This window comes from Thalassophryne amazonica, chromosome 16 (assembly GCF_902500255.1).
Source record: "Thalassophryne amazonica chromosome 16, fThaAma1.1, whole genome shotgun sequence".
Taxonomy (NCBI): Eukaryota; Metazoa; Chordata; class Actinopteri; order Batrachoidiformes; family Batrachoididae; genus Thalassophryne; species Thalassophryne amazonica.
In genome coordinates, this window is record NC_047118.1 from 7,298,823 (window position 1) to 7,313,457 (window position 14,635).

The 14,635-nt window shown below is 39.6% G+C and overlaps 1 protein-coding gene across 6 annotated transcripts in view; it reads right to left on the reverse strand.

Moving 5' to 3' along the window:
• The window catches only part of arhgap23a (Rho GTPase activating protein 23a), a 201,235-nt gene that overhangs the window by 73,951 nt on the left and 112,649 nt on the right, over nt 1-14,635 (reverse strand). For 2 of the 6 annotated variants that reach the window (XM_034189544.1, XM_034189543.1), the window contains exon 1: nt 13,165-14,180. The exons of 2 other annotated variants lie outside the window; for them this stretch is intronic. In XM_034189544.1, coding sequence (XP_034045435.1) covers nt 13,165-13,404 — 240 coding nt within the window. In that variant the 5' untranslated portion in view covers nt 13,405-14,180. Of the gene's footprint in view, nt 1-13,164; nt 14,181-14,635 lie in introns of those variants that run through there. 2 more of the 6 variants (XM_034189545.1, XM_034189547.1) reach the window with 2 other exon arrangements.

The following is a 14,635-nucleotide window of genomic DNA, read 5'->3' on the forward strand; positions in this document are numbered from 1 at the left end:
GTTTTCTGAAAATGCACCTGCTGACTTGCTGAGTGAGAGGGATAAACAGCAATAAAATACATCAGCGACCACTAATTATTACCACATTTGCATGGATAGACTTACAATCATGAATACTTTGATGTTGTGCCGCTAACCAGGACGTTAAATAACGTGCGATGTGTCCTTTAAGATTTCATACACACACCCGTCTTTAATAATGAGAAGAGAACACAGTTTCAAAAGAAACATGAGCATTCCTCAGAGATCTACAAATACAAGCCCACATAGTTGACATTCCAAGCCGATTTCTTGTCTTTATGTCAATACAACTAGAGCGTATACACACAAAAAACAGTTCAACTCCACTGCTGGTTTAGCTCGGCCAACAGTTGATGATGCAACATTGGTTAAACAGGGTTTTCTACTTGAGCAGGGCTGGAGACGACTCTGAACAGTAAAACATATTACACTTTTTTTTTTTTGTCTAACTGAAACTCACTGCCAAAAAAGCCAGGATGAATTCCAAAAAGTTTTCAGGGAAACCTTTGAGGAAATGTAACCATATAACATGGGTTTGATTACGGCATGGAATTTTTTGCTGTTTAAATGCTCTAAGAGAAGGAAGAGTGCCATAAAAACAGTACGTTAATTATAATTCAAAGGCAGTTATGCTCCAGTTCTATTCTAGACAATATGGCACAATAATAAAAAGGTAAAGATGGAAAACAACTAGTGGCTTAAAAAAAAACAAAGAAAATGTCAAACTACGAGTTAAACTGCATACAGACAAAAGCACATACTGAAAGTGAAGCACACACTGAAAGCTATAACATAGTACATGACTTGTCACCACTCATTATGACTAGGTGGCGCTGTTACTCCCACGTGACTAAAGAGTTCAAAGTGATGCTACACTCACATTTCAAACTATAACACAGACAGAAAATGCCACACAGACTTTTAAACAGCCACGTTCAATAGTAACAAAACATCCAAACTTATTTCTGTAAAATCTGCCATTTTCCTACATGTTAGCATAGGGCCAGAAATTTGACCATGACCTTCTGACCTTGTTTGTTGACCAATCGAAACCAAAATCCAATTTTCCCATCGATGCGCCTAAATATGTGTTGTTTGATCAAACTTGGATTAGGCCCACTTGAGATATCTAGCTACATACATACATACTGCGCATATAAAAAAGAGATGCAATGTCATCAACAGTGATGTGAGTGAACAAAGAAAAATCTGAAAAAAAAAAAAATCATGACCTTGGAAAGCTGCAGCGCCTTTTGAGGGGTTTGGGAAACCTCCCCCAGAAAATTTTGAAATATTACATGCAACTTGGTGCAATCTGGTGCAATTTGTAAAACAAATGAGAGACATTTCTCGTTACCATTTTCTTGTGCATGTTAGTCATGAAAGCCTATTTTCTCATATTGGTGAGATGATGGGCCTGTAATACATATTTTCCCACATGGATTAGAACACGGTGCTATTACTATTTCATAAAACCACATATTCGCATTGGACTGTTCCTGTTCGATCTCTACACTTACCCAAACATCTGACTTCAGCAAATTGTGCTTTTATAACACAACAGATCGCATCTTCGCATGAATAAAAATAACATTTGACACACGTAAAGCTGCACCTACTATTCATTAATAGTCACCAATGACACTTTCAGTTCTCAACAACACTGATTTCTTATTCACTTATATAAATGGGAAAGGGAGTAACAATTTTCTGATGGCAGCATTTCTGGGCTGTTTACTTACATGTCTCCTACAAGCGTGCTCAATGTTTACGCCCATGTAACACCCCTATCACACCTTGACAATTTAGAAGAAGCTATAAATACGCATATTTATGACTTTTTCTGTTACATACACGCTAGGTAAAAAACATAAATAGAACTTATCGAGTTTGCATGAAGACAGTTTGAAGTAAATTCACCTCAAAGACAGATTTTGATTTGTGTGAAATAACTTTAATCACGTCAACTGACAACAAATTTAGGGAGAATATTGCTGCCTGTGCCGCCAACAATAATAATAAGATGAAAGACAGAGGAGTATTCCACAGAGCAAATCACCACACGTTTTGAAGCATTCTCATAATTTCTTGATCCATTGTTGTCAATCTTGAACAAACTTGGTATATGTAGTAGTTTCGGCCATCATTGGCACCAGAATGGAAATTGAGATCCAATTTTTTTTGAACTGTTCAAAAATTTCATCCTGATTCTCAAAATCGTTGATACATGATTACATCTGTATCAACGATTACATTTTCTTAAATCCTCCAAACCGTGACTATCCAGGGTTGGGACCAGGAAGCAGAGTTGTAGTCTTACACACCTCTCTGCAGCTTCTCTCCCCCTGCCATCCCCTCATTACCCCATCCCCGTAGAGACAGTGCCTGCTCCCAGACCACCAATAACCAGCAAAAATCTATTTAAGCATAAAAATTCAAAAAGAAAAAATATTATAGCACCTTCAACAGCACCACAGACTAAAACAGTTAAATGTGGTCTATTAAACATTAGGTCTCTCTCTTCTAAGTCCCTGTTAGTAAATTATATAATAATTGATCAACATATTGATTTATTCTGCCTTACAGAAACCTGGTTACAGCAGGATAATTATGTTAGTTTAAATGAGTTAACACCCCTGAGTCACACTAACTGCCAGAATGCTCGTAGCACGGGCCGAGGCGGAGGATTAGCAACAATCTTCCATTCCAGCTTATTAATTAATCAAAAACCCAGACAGAGCTTTAATTCATTTGAAAGCTTGACTCTTAGTCTTGTCCATCCAAACTGGAAGTCCCAAAAACCAGTTTTATTTGTTATTATCTATCGTCCACCTGGTCGTTACTGTGAGTTTCTCTGTGAATTTTCAGACCTTTTGTCTGACTTAGTGCTTAGCTCAGATAAGACAATTATAGTGGGCGATTTTAACATCCACACAGATGCTGAGAATGACAGCCTCAACACTGCATTTAATCTATTATTAGACTCAATTGGCTTTGCTCAAAATGTAAATGAGTCCACCCACCACTTTAATCATATCTTAGATCTTGTTCTGACTTATGGTATGGAAATTGAAGACTTAACAGTATTCCCTGAAAACTCCCTTCTGTCTGATCATTTCTTAATAACATTTACATTTACTCTGATGGACTACCCAGCAGTGGGGAATAAGTTTCATTACACTAGAAGTCTTTCAGAAAGCACTGTAACTAGGTTTAAGGATATGATTCCTTCTTTATGTTCTCTAATGCCATATACCAACACAGTGCAGAGTAGCTACCTAAACTCTGTAAGTGAGATAGAGTATCTCGTCAATAGTTTTACCTCCTCATTGAAGACAACTTTGGATGCTGTAGCTCCTCTGAAAAAGAGAGCATTAAATCAGAAGTGCCTGACTCCGTGGTATAACTCACAAACTCGCAGCTTAAAGCAGATAACCCGTAAGCTGGAGAGGAAATGGCGTCTCACTAATTTAGAAGATCTTCACTTAGCCTGGAAAAAGAGTCTGTTGCTCTATAAAAAAGCCCTCCGTAAAGCTAGGACATCTTACTACTCATCACTAATTGAAGAAAATAAGAACAACCCCAGGTTTCTTTTCAGCACTGTAGCCAGGCTGACAAAGAGCCAGAGCTCTATTGAGCCGAGTATTCCTTTAACTTTAACTAGTAATGACTTCATGACTTTCTTTGCTAATAAAATTTTAACTATTAGAGAAAAAATTACTCATAACCATCCCAAAGACGTATCGTTATCTTTGGCTGCTTTCAGTGATGCCGGTATTTGGTTAGACTCTTTCTCTCCGATTGTTCTGTCTGAGTTATTTTCATTAGTTACTTCCTTCAAACCATCAACATGTCTATTAGACCCCATTCCTACCAAACAAATATGTAGGACTGCTTTTTTGCATTTACGTAATATCTCTAAAATTAGAAAGGTCTTGTCTCAGAGTGATGCTGAAAAACTAATTCATGCATTTATTTCCTCTAGGCTGGACTATTGTAATTCATTATTATCAGGTTGTCCTAAACGTTCCGTGAAAAGCCTTCAGTTAAATCAAAATGCTGCAGCTAGAGTACTAACGGGGACTAGAAGGAGAGAGCATATCTCACCCATATTGGCCTCTCTTCATTGGCTTCCTGTTACTTCTAGAATAGAATTTAAAATTCTTCTTCTTACTTATAAGGTTTTGAATAATCAGGTCCCATCTTATCTTAGGGACCTCATAGTACCATATCACCCCAATAGAGCACTTCGCTCTCAGACTGCAGGCTTACTTGTAGTTCCTAGGGTTTGTAAGAGTAGAATGGGAGGCAGGACCTTCAGCTTTCAGGCTCCTCTCCTGTGGAACCAGCTCCCAATTCGGATCAGGGAGACAGACACCCTCTCTACTTTTAAGATTAGGCTTAAAACTTTCCTTTTTGCTAAAGCTTATAGTTAGGGCTGGATCAGGTGACCCTGAACCATCCCTTAGTTATGCTGCTATAGACTTAGACTGCTGGGGGGGTTCCCATGATGCACTGAGTGTTTCTTTCTCTTTTTGCTCTGTATGCACCACTCTGCATTTAATCATTAGTGATTGATCTCTGCTCCCCTCCACAGCATGTCTTTTTCCTGATTCTCTCCCTCAGCCCCAACCAGTCCCAGCAGAAGACTGCCCCTCCCTGAGCCTGGTTCTGCTGGAGGTTTCTTCCTGTTAAAAGGGAGTTTTTCCTTCCCACTGTCGCCAAGTGCTTGCTCACAGGGGGTCGTTTTGACCGTTGGGGTTTTTACGTAATTATTGTATGGCTTTGCCTTACAATATAAAGCGCCTTGGGGCAACTGTTTGTTGTGATTTGGCGCTATATAAATAAAATTGATTGAAATTGATTGATTGATCTGGGTATTTGTAGTCCTCACGGCTTCAATCGGGTTCAAACTTCTTTAAACAGGGTAGTTGTAGTGACTATGGCTTGAAACCTGTTTGATCGTGCTCATTTTCGGGCACGTTGCCAGGTCTGCACTTTACGAGGTCTATTAGACAATAAACCGACCCTTTTTTTTTTTAACTATATGGATTTGAATGACGTGCGATTACACCAATCATGCTTCAACCCTCGTGCGCATGCGTGAGTTTTTCACGCGTGTCGGTGACGTCATTTCCCTGTGGGCAGGCCTTGAGTGAGATGTGGTCCCGCCCTCTCGGCTGAATTCCTTTGTTTAACACGGTGCTCCAGACGGCGCGCGTTGCTTTATCAAAATTTTTTCTGGACCTGTGAGGAATATCCGAGTGGATACTATTCAAGAAATTAAGCTGGTTTTCGGTGAAAAATTTAATGGCTGATGAGAGATTATGGGGTGTTTCTGTCGGTGTAAGGACTTCCCACAGAGCGGGACGTCCTGCAGCGCTTCCAGGCGCCGTTGTCGGCCTGTTTCGACCTGAAAACATCCTAATTTAAAACTTAATTCACCCAGGATGTCGTGAGAGAACAGAGAAGATTCAGAAGAGGCCGGCATGAGGATTTTATGCGGACATTCCACTGTTTAAGGACATTTTTTAATGAAAGACGTGCACGCAAATTCGCCGAGTCGTTTCCGTGACGACTCTGCAAATCTGTGTGTGCCGCGACAGGAAAACACCGTGTTGAAAACCATTTGTAAAATTCAGGCGGCTTTTGATGGCTTTCAACAAGTGAGTAACTGAGAAATTGTTTAACAGCTTGGGCATGTTCCAACTTGCCCGTTAAGGTTTCCAACGGAGGTGTTTTTCCTGTCGCAACCCCCCTCGGTCGGGTCCGGCCCGACATGCGACTCTGCCCGCACGTTCTTTCATTACAAAATGTCCGTTAACAATGGAATGTCCGAATAAACTCCTCATGCCGACTTCTTCTGAAAGTTCTCTATTCTCTGACGACTTCCTGGGTCAACAGAGCCTGAAATGTGGAAGTTTTCAACTTGAAACGGCGAGACGCTGCTGCCTCGAAGCGCAGATCGCCGTCAGGCGCCGTGGGCCGTCCTTACGGCGACACTACCAGACCAAAATCTCTCATCAGCCGTTAAATTTTTTACCGAAAACCAGCTGAATTTATCGAATGGTGTCCACTCAGTTGTGCCTTACAGTTTTGAAAAATTTTGATCAAACAAAGCAGCAGTCTCTGAGCCATTCCTAAACAATGAAAAAATCGACGAGAGGGTGGACCACTCCTCACTCAAAGACTGCCCACAGGCGAATGACGTAACCGACAGGCGTGAAAAAACTCTCGCATGCCCACGAGGGTTCAAGCATGTCTGATGTAATCACACGTGATTCAAATCCATATGGTTTTTGAAATAAATAATAAGGTCGGCTACTTTTAGACCTCGTATAAGTGAGCCTGTTAGGAGGCAAGCTGGATGAAATTGTTTCATCCCATTTATGCACTTTTTTGGATCGAGGGTGATCGTAGTAGAACAGCAGCCTGTGGACTAGCCCTGTTAGTGGGATGATTAGTTTTTCTGTATAAACAATGATTTTAAAAAAGTCAGAGTTTCGGTCTTCTTGAATTTAATCCTGATGTAACTTTCGCAACTTAAAATCATTGTTCCACTGAAGAACAATGTTTCCATCCATTTATAGTTCCAACATGACGATGCAATTATTTTCAGAATGTCACAGGCTGCACAATGAAATCTGTAACAACATCTCTCATTGGCTCTTGTTGGCTCACATCACTGCATCAATGGTGCAAAAACCTGTTACCTTCCAAAGCAGTTATTAACTTACAGTATAACTTCCTTCCAGTGATCTTGAGCCTTGAGATTCTGAGCCCAAAATCAATAGGCTTCTTTAACTGGGGCTACATACATTGTGGGAACCTTATGCTGACCCCACAGCACCCCTCTAATTGGAACTCACCAGCTACCTTTATGTGTCTTTACAAAATACTAATTACAAAACACTGAAGGAGGAAAACGTCACGATGGTACACAGGTCGTATAAGACTGAGAAAAACATGAGTCAACTGTGGCTATGTTTTCAGCATTTCAAGCCAACAAGACCAAGCATTCATGATATGCACACTCGTAAGGCTATGAAGTTGGGCTATTAGTTAAAAAAATGTAGAAAAGGGGGTGTTCACAATAATAGTAGCATCTGCTGTTGACACTACAAACTCTAAACTATTATGTTCAAACTGCTTTTTTAGCAATCCTGTGAATCACTAAACTAGTATTTAGTTGTATAACCACAGTTTTTCATGATTTCTTCACATCTGTGAGGCATTAATTTTGTTGGTTTGGAACCAAGATTTTGCTGGTTTACTAGTGTGCTTGGGGTCACTGTCTTGTTGAAACACCCATTTAGAGGGCATGTCCTCTTCAGCATAAGGCAACGTGACCTCTACAAGTATTTTGACATATCCAAACTGATCCATGATACCTGGTATGCGATATATAGGCCCAACACCATAGTAGGAGAAACATGCCCATATCATGATGCTTGCACCACCATGCTTCACTGTTTTCACTGTGAACTGTGGCTTGAATTCAGAGTTTGGGGGTAGTCTCACAAACTGTCTGCGGCCCTTGGACCCAAAAAGAACAATTTTAATCTAATCAGTCCACAAAATATTCCTCCATTTCTCTTTAGGCCAGTTGATGTGTTCTTTGGCAAACTGTAACCTCTTCTGCACGTCTTTTATTTAACAGAGGGACTTTGCGGGGGATTCTTGCAAATAAATTAGCTTCACACAGGCGTCTTCTAACTGTCACAGCACTTACAGGTAACTCCAGACTGTCTTTGATCATCCTGGAGCCTTTGCCATTCTGGTTATTCTTCTATCCATTCTGATGGTTGTTTTCCATTTTCTTCCACGTGTCTGTTTTTTTTTTTTTCTTCTTCCATTTTAAAGCATTGGAGATCATTGTAGATGAACAGCATATAATTTTTTGCACCTGTGTATAGGTTTTCCCCTCTCCAATCAACTTTTTAATCAAACTACGCTGTTCTTCTGAACAATGTCTTGAACGTCCCATTTTCTTCAGGCTTTCAAAGAGAAAAGCATGTTCAACAGGTGCTGACTTCATTCTTTTATTCTTTATTCTTTAATATTTATTTCATTCATTTAAAAAAAAACAACAACAGAAAAACAGAAACAAAGCACCACAACAATAGAATGAAAAGGAGCAGAAAGAACAAGTCTTATAATTTCTGCCCCCTCCAACAACACAATCACCCAATACCCAGCACCATAATCAACACCATTCAACACACTACATTTCTTTAACTCGTCACATACCACTGACCCATTTCATAATTATGACCATTAATTAATAAATTACATCTCTGACAGGTTACATTCCAAACTCAAAACACTCCAAACATTATTAACAGATCACCTTTTTTTTTTACTTCCTTGCAGCCCACTGACTTATTTCACAGTGTCATACTTACTTAATACATCTAATTTAATACATTTTTTTAAATAATTTAAGCGACCTTAATTCTTTAATTTCTTTATTAAGATTGTTCCATAATTTTACACCATTTACTGCAATACTCCTTTCCTTTACTTTAGTTCTAAATCTTGTTTTTTTTAAAGACTTCTATTCCTTTCACTTTATAACTACTTACTCTTTTTTCAAACATATTTTGAATGTTTGTAGGTAAAGTATTTTTATTAACTTGGTACATTGTTTGTAATATTTTCAAATTGACTAAATCATAAAATTTAAGTACCCTATACTTCATAAACAATGGATTAGATGGATCTCTAAAACCACTGTTACTAATCACTTTTAAAGCTCTTTTCTGCAAAATAAATAAAGGTTGTATATAGGTTGTATATGTTGATCCCCAGATTTCTACACAATATGTTATATGTTAAATATGGGACAATCGTACAATTGTACAATGTTAATAAACCATAACTATTTAATGAATATTTTACTTTATGCAAAACAGCAATGGCTTTCGCTATTTTTCCTTTTATGTAATTTATGTGTGACTTCCATGTAAGATCTTCATCAATCATGACTCCTAAAAATTTCGTTTCTTTTACCCTTTGTATATCCATTCCATCTGTCATGGTCCTGCCCTTGATGTGCTTTCTGTTATGACTTTTTCATTGATCTTTGCTTTCTTGTTCTGTACATCTGTATTTGCATTCCTGCCATGTTCATGTTTTCATTGGTTTTGTTTTCTGTTCATCGTTCATGTATTGTGTAGTTTTGTCTTAGTAGCTGTTTTGCCACATTGTTTTCATTAATTGTTACCTTAGTTTTCACTTCAGTCTTGGTTTTGTTCTGTTTATTTAATTTCTTGTATTATGCTTTAGTCTGGCCTTTTCTGTGAAGTTTACTTTTGTCTCTGCTTTTGTTTTCAGTTTATCACTTAGTCTTCTGTTTAGTCATTTTAGGCATTATCTGTTATTCTGTCGTCTGTGGGTTTGTTTGCCATTTTGTTCTTAGTTTTTATACTCTAGCCATGGTCAGTTCCGTTCTAGTTTTGTCTTAGTCTTTTATATTCTGGCTGGTCTGTCCACTTTAACATGTACTAGTTTTTGGGGTCATTTCTTTCCGTTTGCATGTCATGATGTTTAGTTGTTTTTTCTGTTTTCTTTCATCTTTGTCTCATTGCACTTGTCTCTGCATTTTGTTATTTGTGTTTTTTCTTCATCAGAATTACCTTTTGGTTTTTGCTGTTCAGTATTTTTGCACTACGTCACGCCCACCTGAACTTTTCTGTTTCTTCTGTTTGCCACGTCCTCTTTCGAACCAGAAAGAGGACACCTGTTCCAACACACCTGTTCTCACTTTCCTCATTTCCACTTTGGTTATTTAAACTCTCTGCCTTCACTCAAGCCCCGCCAGTTCGTTGATTTTCACAGTCCTCGTACCAGCCTTTTCATAGCTCTGCCTTGTTTTGCCGTGTACTGACCCAGCTCTGTTTTGTGACCTCGTCTTGCTGCTGCCCACGTACTTTGTCTGTCTTGTGTTAAAGACCTGAGCCTGCCTTTTTGACAACGCCCTGGCCTGCCGACTATCTCTACCTCTGCATCCATGACTGCCTAACTGTGTACCGAATCCAAGCTCATTTTTTGACCGATAAAGCCTTTCAATTTCAATTCCATTGTGAGTTTTTGCATTTGGGTCCCACAACCTTTGGTGCCACATCACCCCGAGTTCCTGACACCATCTATTTGTAATGACACATTATTTTTTTCGCTCTATCATTAAACAATATAAAATTTGTCTTATTAATATTTAGTGACAATCTGTTTATATCAAACCAATGTTTAACTTTTTCCAATTCTGTATTTATCACTTGTGCTACTTCCTGTATATCTGATCCAGAGTAAAACAGTGTTGCATCATCAGCAAATATAATACTGCCAAGCACATTTGATACATTCACAAAATCATTGATATACAAAATAAACAGTTTGGTTCCAAGTACCGATCCTTGTGGTACTCCATAAATAATGTTACACAATTCTGATTTGGTATTATTTATCTGTACAAACTGTTTTCTATTTTCTAAGTAGCTTTTTACCACTGATGTGCAATACCTCTTATTCCATATTGTTGTAACTTGTGAAGCAATCTTGAGTGGTCTATAACATCAGAAGCCTTTTTCAGGTCGATAAAAATACTTACAAAATAATCCTTATTATCTATTGTTGTTGATATTTTTTCTATTAGTTCCATAATTGCCATAGCTGTCGAATGTTTTGTTCTAAATCCATACTGAGCATTATTCATCCTTAAATAGGGGACACCTGATTCACACCTGTTTGTTCCACAAAACTGACAAACTCACTGACTGAATGCCACACTACTATTATTGTGAACACCCCCTTTTCTACTTTTTTTTACTAATAGCCCAATTTCATAGCCTTAAGAGTGTGCATATCATGAATGCTTGGTCTTATTGGATTTGTGAGAATCTACTGAATCTACTGGTACCTTGTTTCCCATGTAACAATAAGAAATATACTCAAAACCTGGATTAATCTTTTTAGTCACATAGCACTACTATTATTCTGAACACTACTGTATATATATATATATATATATAAACGAAGAGGACAAAGCCACTATTTTTCCAGGGTAACATAAAACTTCACTGCATAACTCACAGTATGCACACAGCTGTCAGCATGCTTTATAATAATAAGTGAGTAAATCATATTTTAATAATTAAGGGAATAAATACTTTCATGGAGTAAGACACTCTAATGGGTGCTCTCCTGGTTTAACATACACTGGGTTTTCTCCTTGAATGTGTGTATTATAATAGAAGACAAAATGCATAAATAGAAATAGTCATGATAGAAATGCATATGTAAACAGTACGGGAGTAGCAAACAGGCAGTTACATAACTTTATCTGATAAGTAAGTCAGGTCAGGAGGTCATGTCAGGTGAGGTCACTGCGTCTACCATACTATGGAACCACTTTGGATCCTGGATGGCAATCACCCAGGCAGAAAACCAGTCCATTCCCACCTCTTGAAAGGAGCCACCTATCAGCCACAGCCAGGTGAAGCGTCTAAAAAAAACCTAAAATATAAAGCACTCTAAACAAAACAGCCACAAGGTTGTGTAAACGTTTGCCTGATAACGCTGAAAGGTTGAAAAATCTCTGACAAAATGTCTTTAGTGTGTTTTGGTGATGTCACAGTTTCATTTTAATTTTTTCCTGCATACAGAAATGTAAGGTGGTGGCCTCATTAAAACTGTCCCGCTCTGTTGGTGTCAACACCAAAGTAAAGGTTCAGGCAAAAATATTTTAATGATGTTCGCCCAGTCATTGATCAGTGTCATTTTTGCTGTTTTGCAGGTTTAACATCATCACAGGGGGGTGTACACATTTATCTGATCAGCACGTGAGTTGTCAGAATGTCTCTCTCAGATTCTGCTGCTGCCAGCTGATGCGGATAGCCAGATTTATCAGTGCAACACAAAAAAGTCAGAATACCTGGAACAAAATATTTGACAGAAATACATTTGTCAGTTTATTTTCTCTATGGAACAGTACAGGTTCTTGGTTCATTTTAATATCAATCAATCAATCAATCAATTTTTTTTTTATATAGCGCCAAATCACAACAAACAGTTGCCCCAAGGCGCTTTATATTGTAAGGCAAGGCCATACAATAATTATGTAAAACCCCAACGGTCAAAACGACCCCCTGTGAGCAAGCACTTGGCTACAGTGGGAAGGAAAAACTCCCTTTTAACAGGAAGAAACCTCCAGCAGAACCAGGCTCAGGGAGGGGCAGTCTTCTGCTGGGACTGGTTGGGGCTGAGGGAGAGAACCAGGAAATACTGTTTCCCTATTAAATAAGGAGTAACAGGAAGACAGAGGACAGGAGGGAGAGGAACAGTAGTAGCCAGTAAGACAGTAGCAAGCAGTATTTCTGGTATTTATATTTGTAGTTACATTTTACAGTTTGTTTTTTACTTTCACTTTTGATACTCTGTGTGCTTCTTACCCTTTGTGCTGCTATACAATGCTGCTGGAACCCTAATTTTCCTGAGGGAGTCTTCCCAAGGGAATAATAAATTCTATCTAATCTAATCTAAAAAACAAACAAACAAACAAAACAACAAATATAAAAAGGACAAGGATTTTACATAAATACAGAATCTTCCCAGACATAAGTGCGGGTTATTAACAAAGTCAAAGTACATATCTCCTAACTTGTATCTTCTTCAAACAATGTTTGAAGCGCGCATTCAATGAACACCCAACTGAACGTATCGCGAAGCATCGCTTCCTATCACCTCCCTAGCACACATCGTCAAATCAAAGGGACAGCTATTCACAATGCAACGTTTTCGTTGATAATACAAAAATTAAAGCTTGTCCAATAAAAAGTCACAGAGTATTGTTAGATCAAACTGTCCTGTTTAAATGTTGAAGCAAAATCGCTGTCACCATAGCAGCTCATTGTCATACTGACATCTACTGGTCAAACAATTTGTAGCACTATACATATGTCTGCAGGTGCCATAAACAAGATGCCCACCTCCCAACACACACACACACACACACACACACACACACGAGTCCTGTGGAAAAACCTTGAATACATGTAAACCACTAAACCGGATGGATAAATATTCTGAAATAACATAAGCCGAGGAAGTGGAACTCTATATCGGAGGAGGTTGACCTCTACTTACCCTCAGCTGGAGTGAAAACTGGTTGCTGATGGCTGGGGGAGGAGTTGAAGGTGGAGGCACTGGTCCTGTGGTGCCACGGAGAACTGCCAGCCAGATACAGCGAGGTTCGGGGGAGCTACAGTCCACCCCCACCGGGTTCTGGAAGCTCCAGCTGGACCCGGCTGGCCTCGGACATGGTAGCATAGCAGCGGGCATCGGGGCATGGAGTTCTCTCAGATCTGCATCACTCATGCCCCACATGGGCCGCTCACATGCCACACGTTCAGGTACCTACTCGAAGTCACGCACAACGGCGAGACACAGAATTCCGGTAGATGTAATGGAACCCAGGGTGCCGGCTGGATTTAGTGGAGTTTATAATCCCTCCTCTGAGATACTGCGGTCAATCAGTCATGAATCAGAGTCGGACTCCCTGCATCTTGGCTCCTCTCCATTCCTCTCAGTGACACTCCTCCAGAAAGTTTAATCCCACAAGTTCCACATCACAGTCTGTTGCTCCTGACCTCCAAGGAAGAAACAGGAGTTATCTTCTGGAGATGTTGGCACAAAGACAGAGATGTTCAGAGGGGGTTCAGTCCCAAGCAAGGATCCCGGGCAGCAGATGGGGGAGCGTGTGAGGCGCAGGGATCAGAGGTAGGTCTGGTTTCACTACACATACACAGAACAACTGACAGCCTCCCTGCCGTTTGTGTCCAGTGATGTTCTGCATACAAAGCTTTTCTGTCCACCCCCAAAGCAGGCACTGCTGTCCCAGGGGGCTGGATCCTCTCTCTCTCCTCCCTCCCACTAATTTCTCTCTACCTTTTCTCTCTCTTTCTTTCTTCTTCCACCCTCCATCTGCATCTCGAGCACCAAACAAACCCCTTCACCTTCAACAGTCGGCAAGCATCAGCTACTTAGCCTGTGATCTGTGCCTGTTTTTTTGTTTTCTTTTTTTTTCTCTTTCCTCTTTGTTTTGTAACTCAGTCCATATCCAAACAATTGGTTCATGCCATTACAACCCGCCTTCCACAGGAACCAGTCTGACAGCCACCAGACAACAAACACTGTGCTGTTTATCAGTCATCTCAACCGAAAAGTGGCAAGCATTGCTGAGGCCAGTGGCAGTCCCGATTCCGGCAGCCAACAATCCAGATGGAGACGTGTCTCCCACAACAAGTCTGAGTTATGCTGCTCCAAGAAGAAACCCAGCAATTACACATCTGCTGCACGTATGTCTGAGCGACAAAAACCAAAGATCCTCGGGATTAAACTCTCCAATCAGGAAATGACAATTAAAAAAATAAAAAAAGAGAAATTTCCAACACAACACCGGCTTTGCTGTCGCGCTCACTGTTACACTCCCTTTCTATTTTATAAGATGGAAAAATGAAGAGGAAGAAAGATGACAAAGAATAAAAAAAAACAAAAAACTGGAAAAACAGGAAGGAAAAAGAAGAAGGGAAAAAAGAAGCATTCCAAAGTTGGAAAA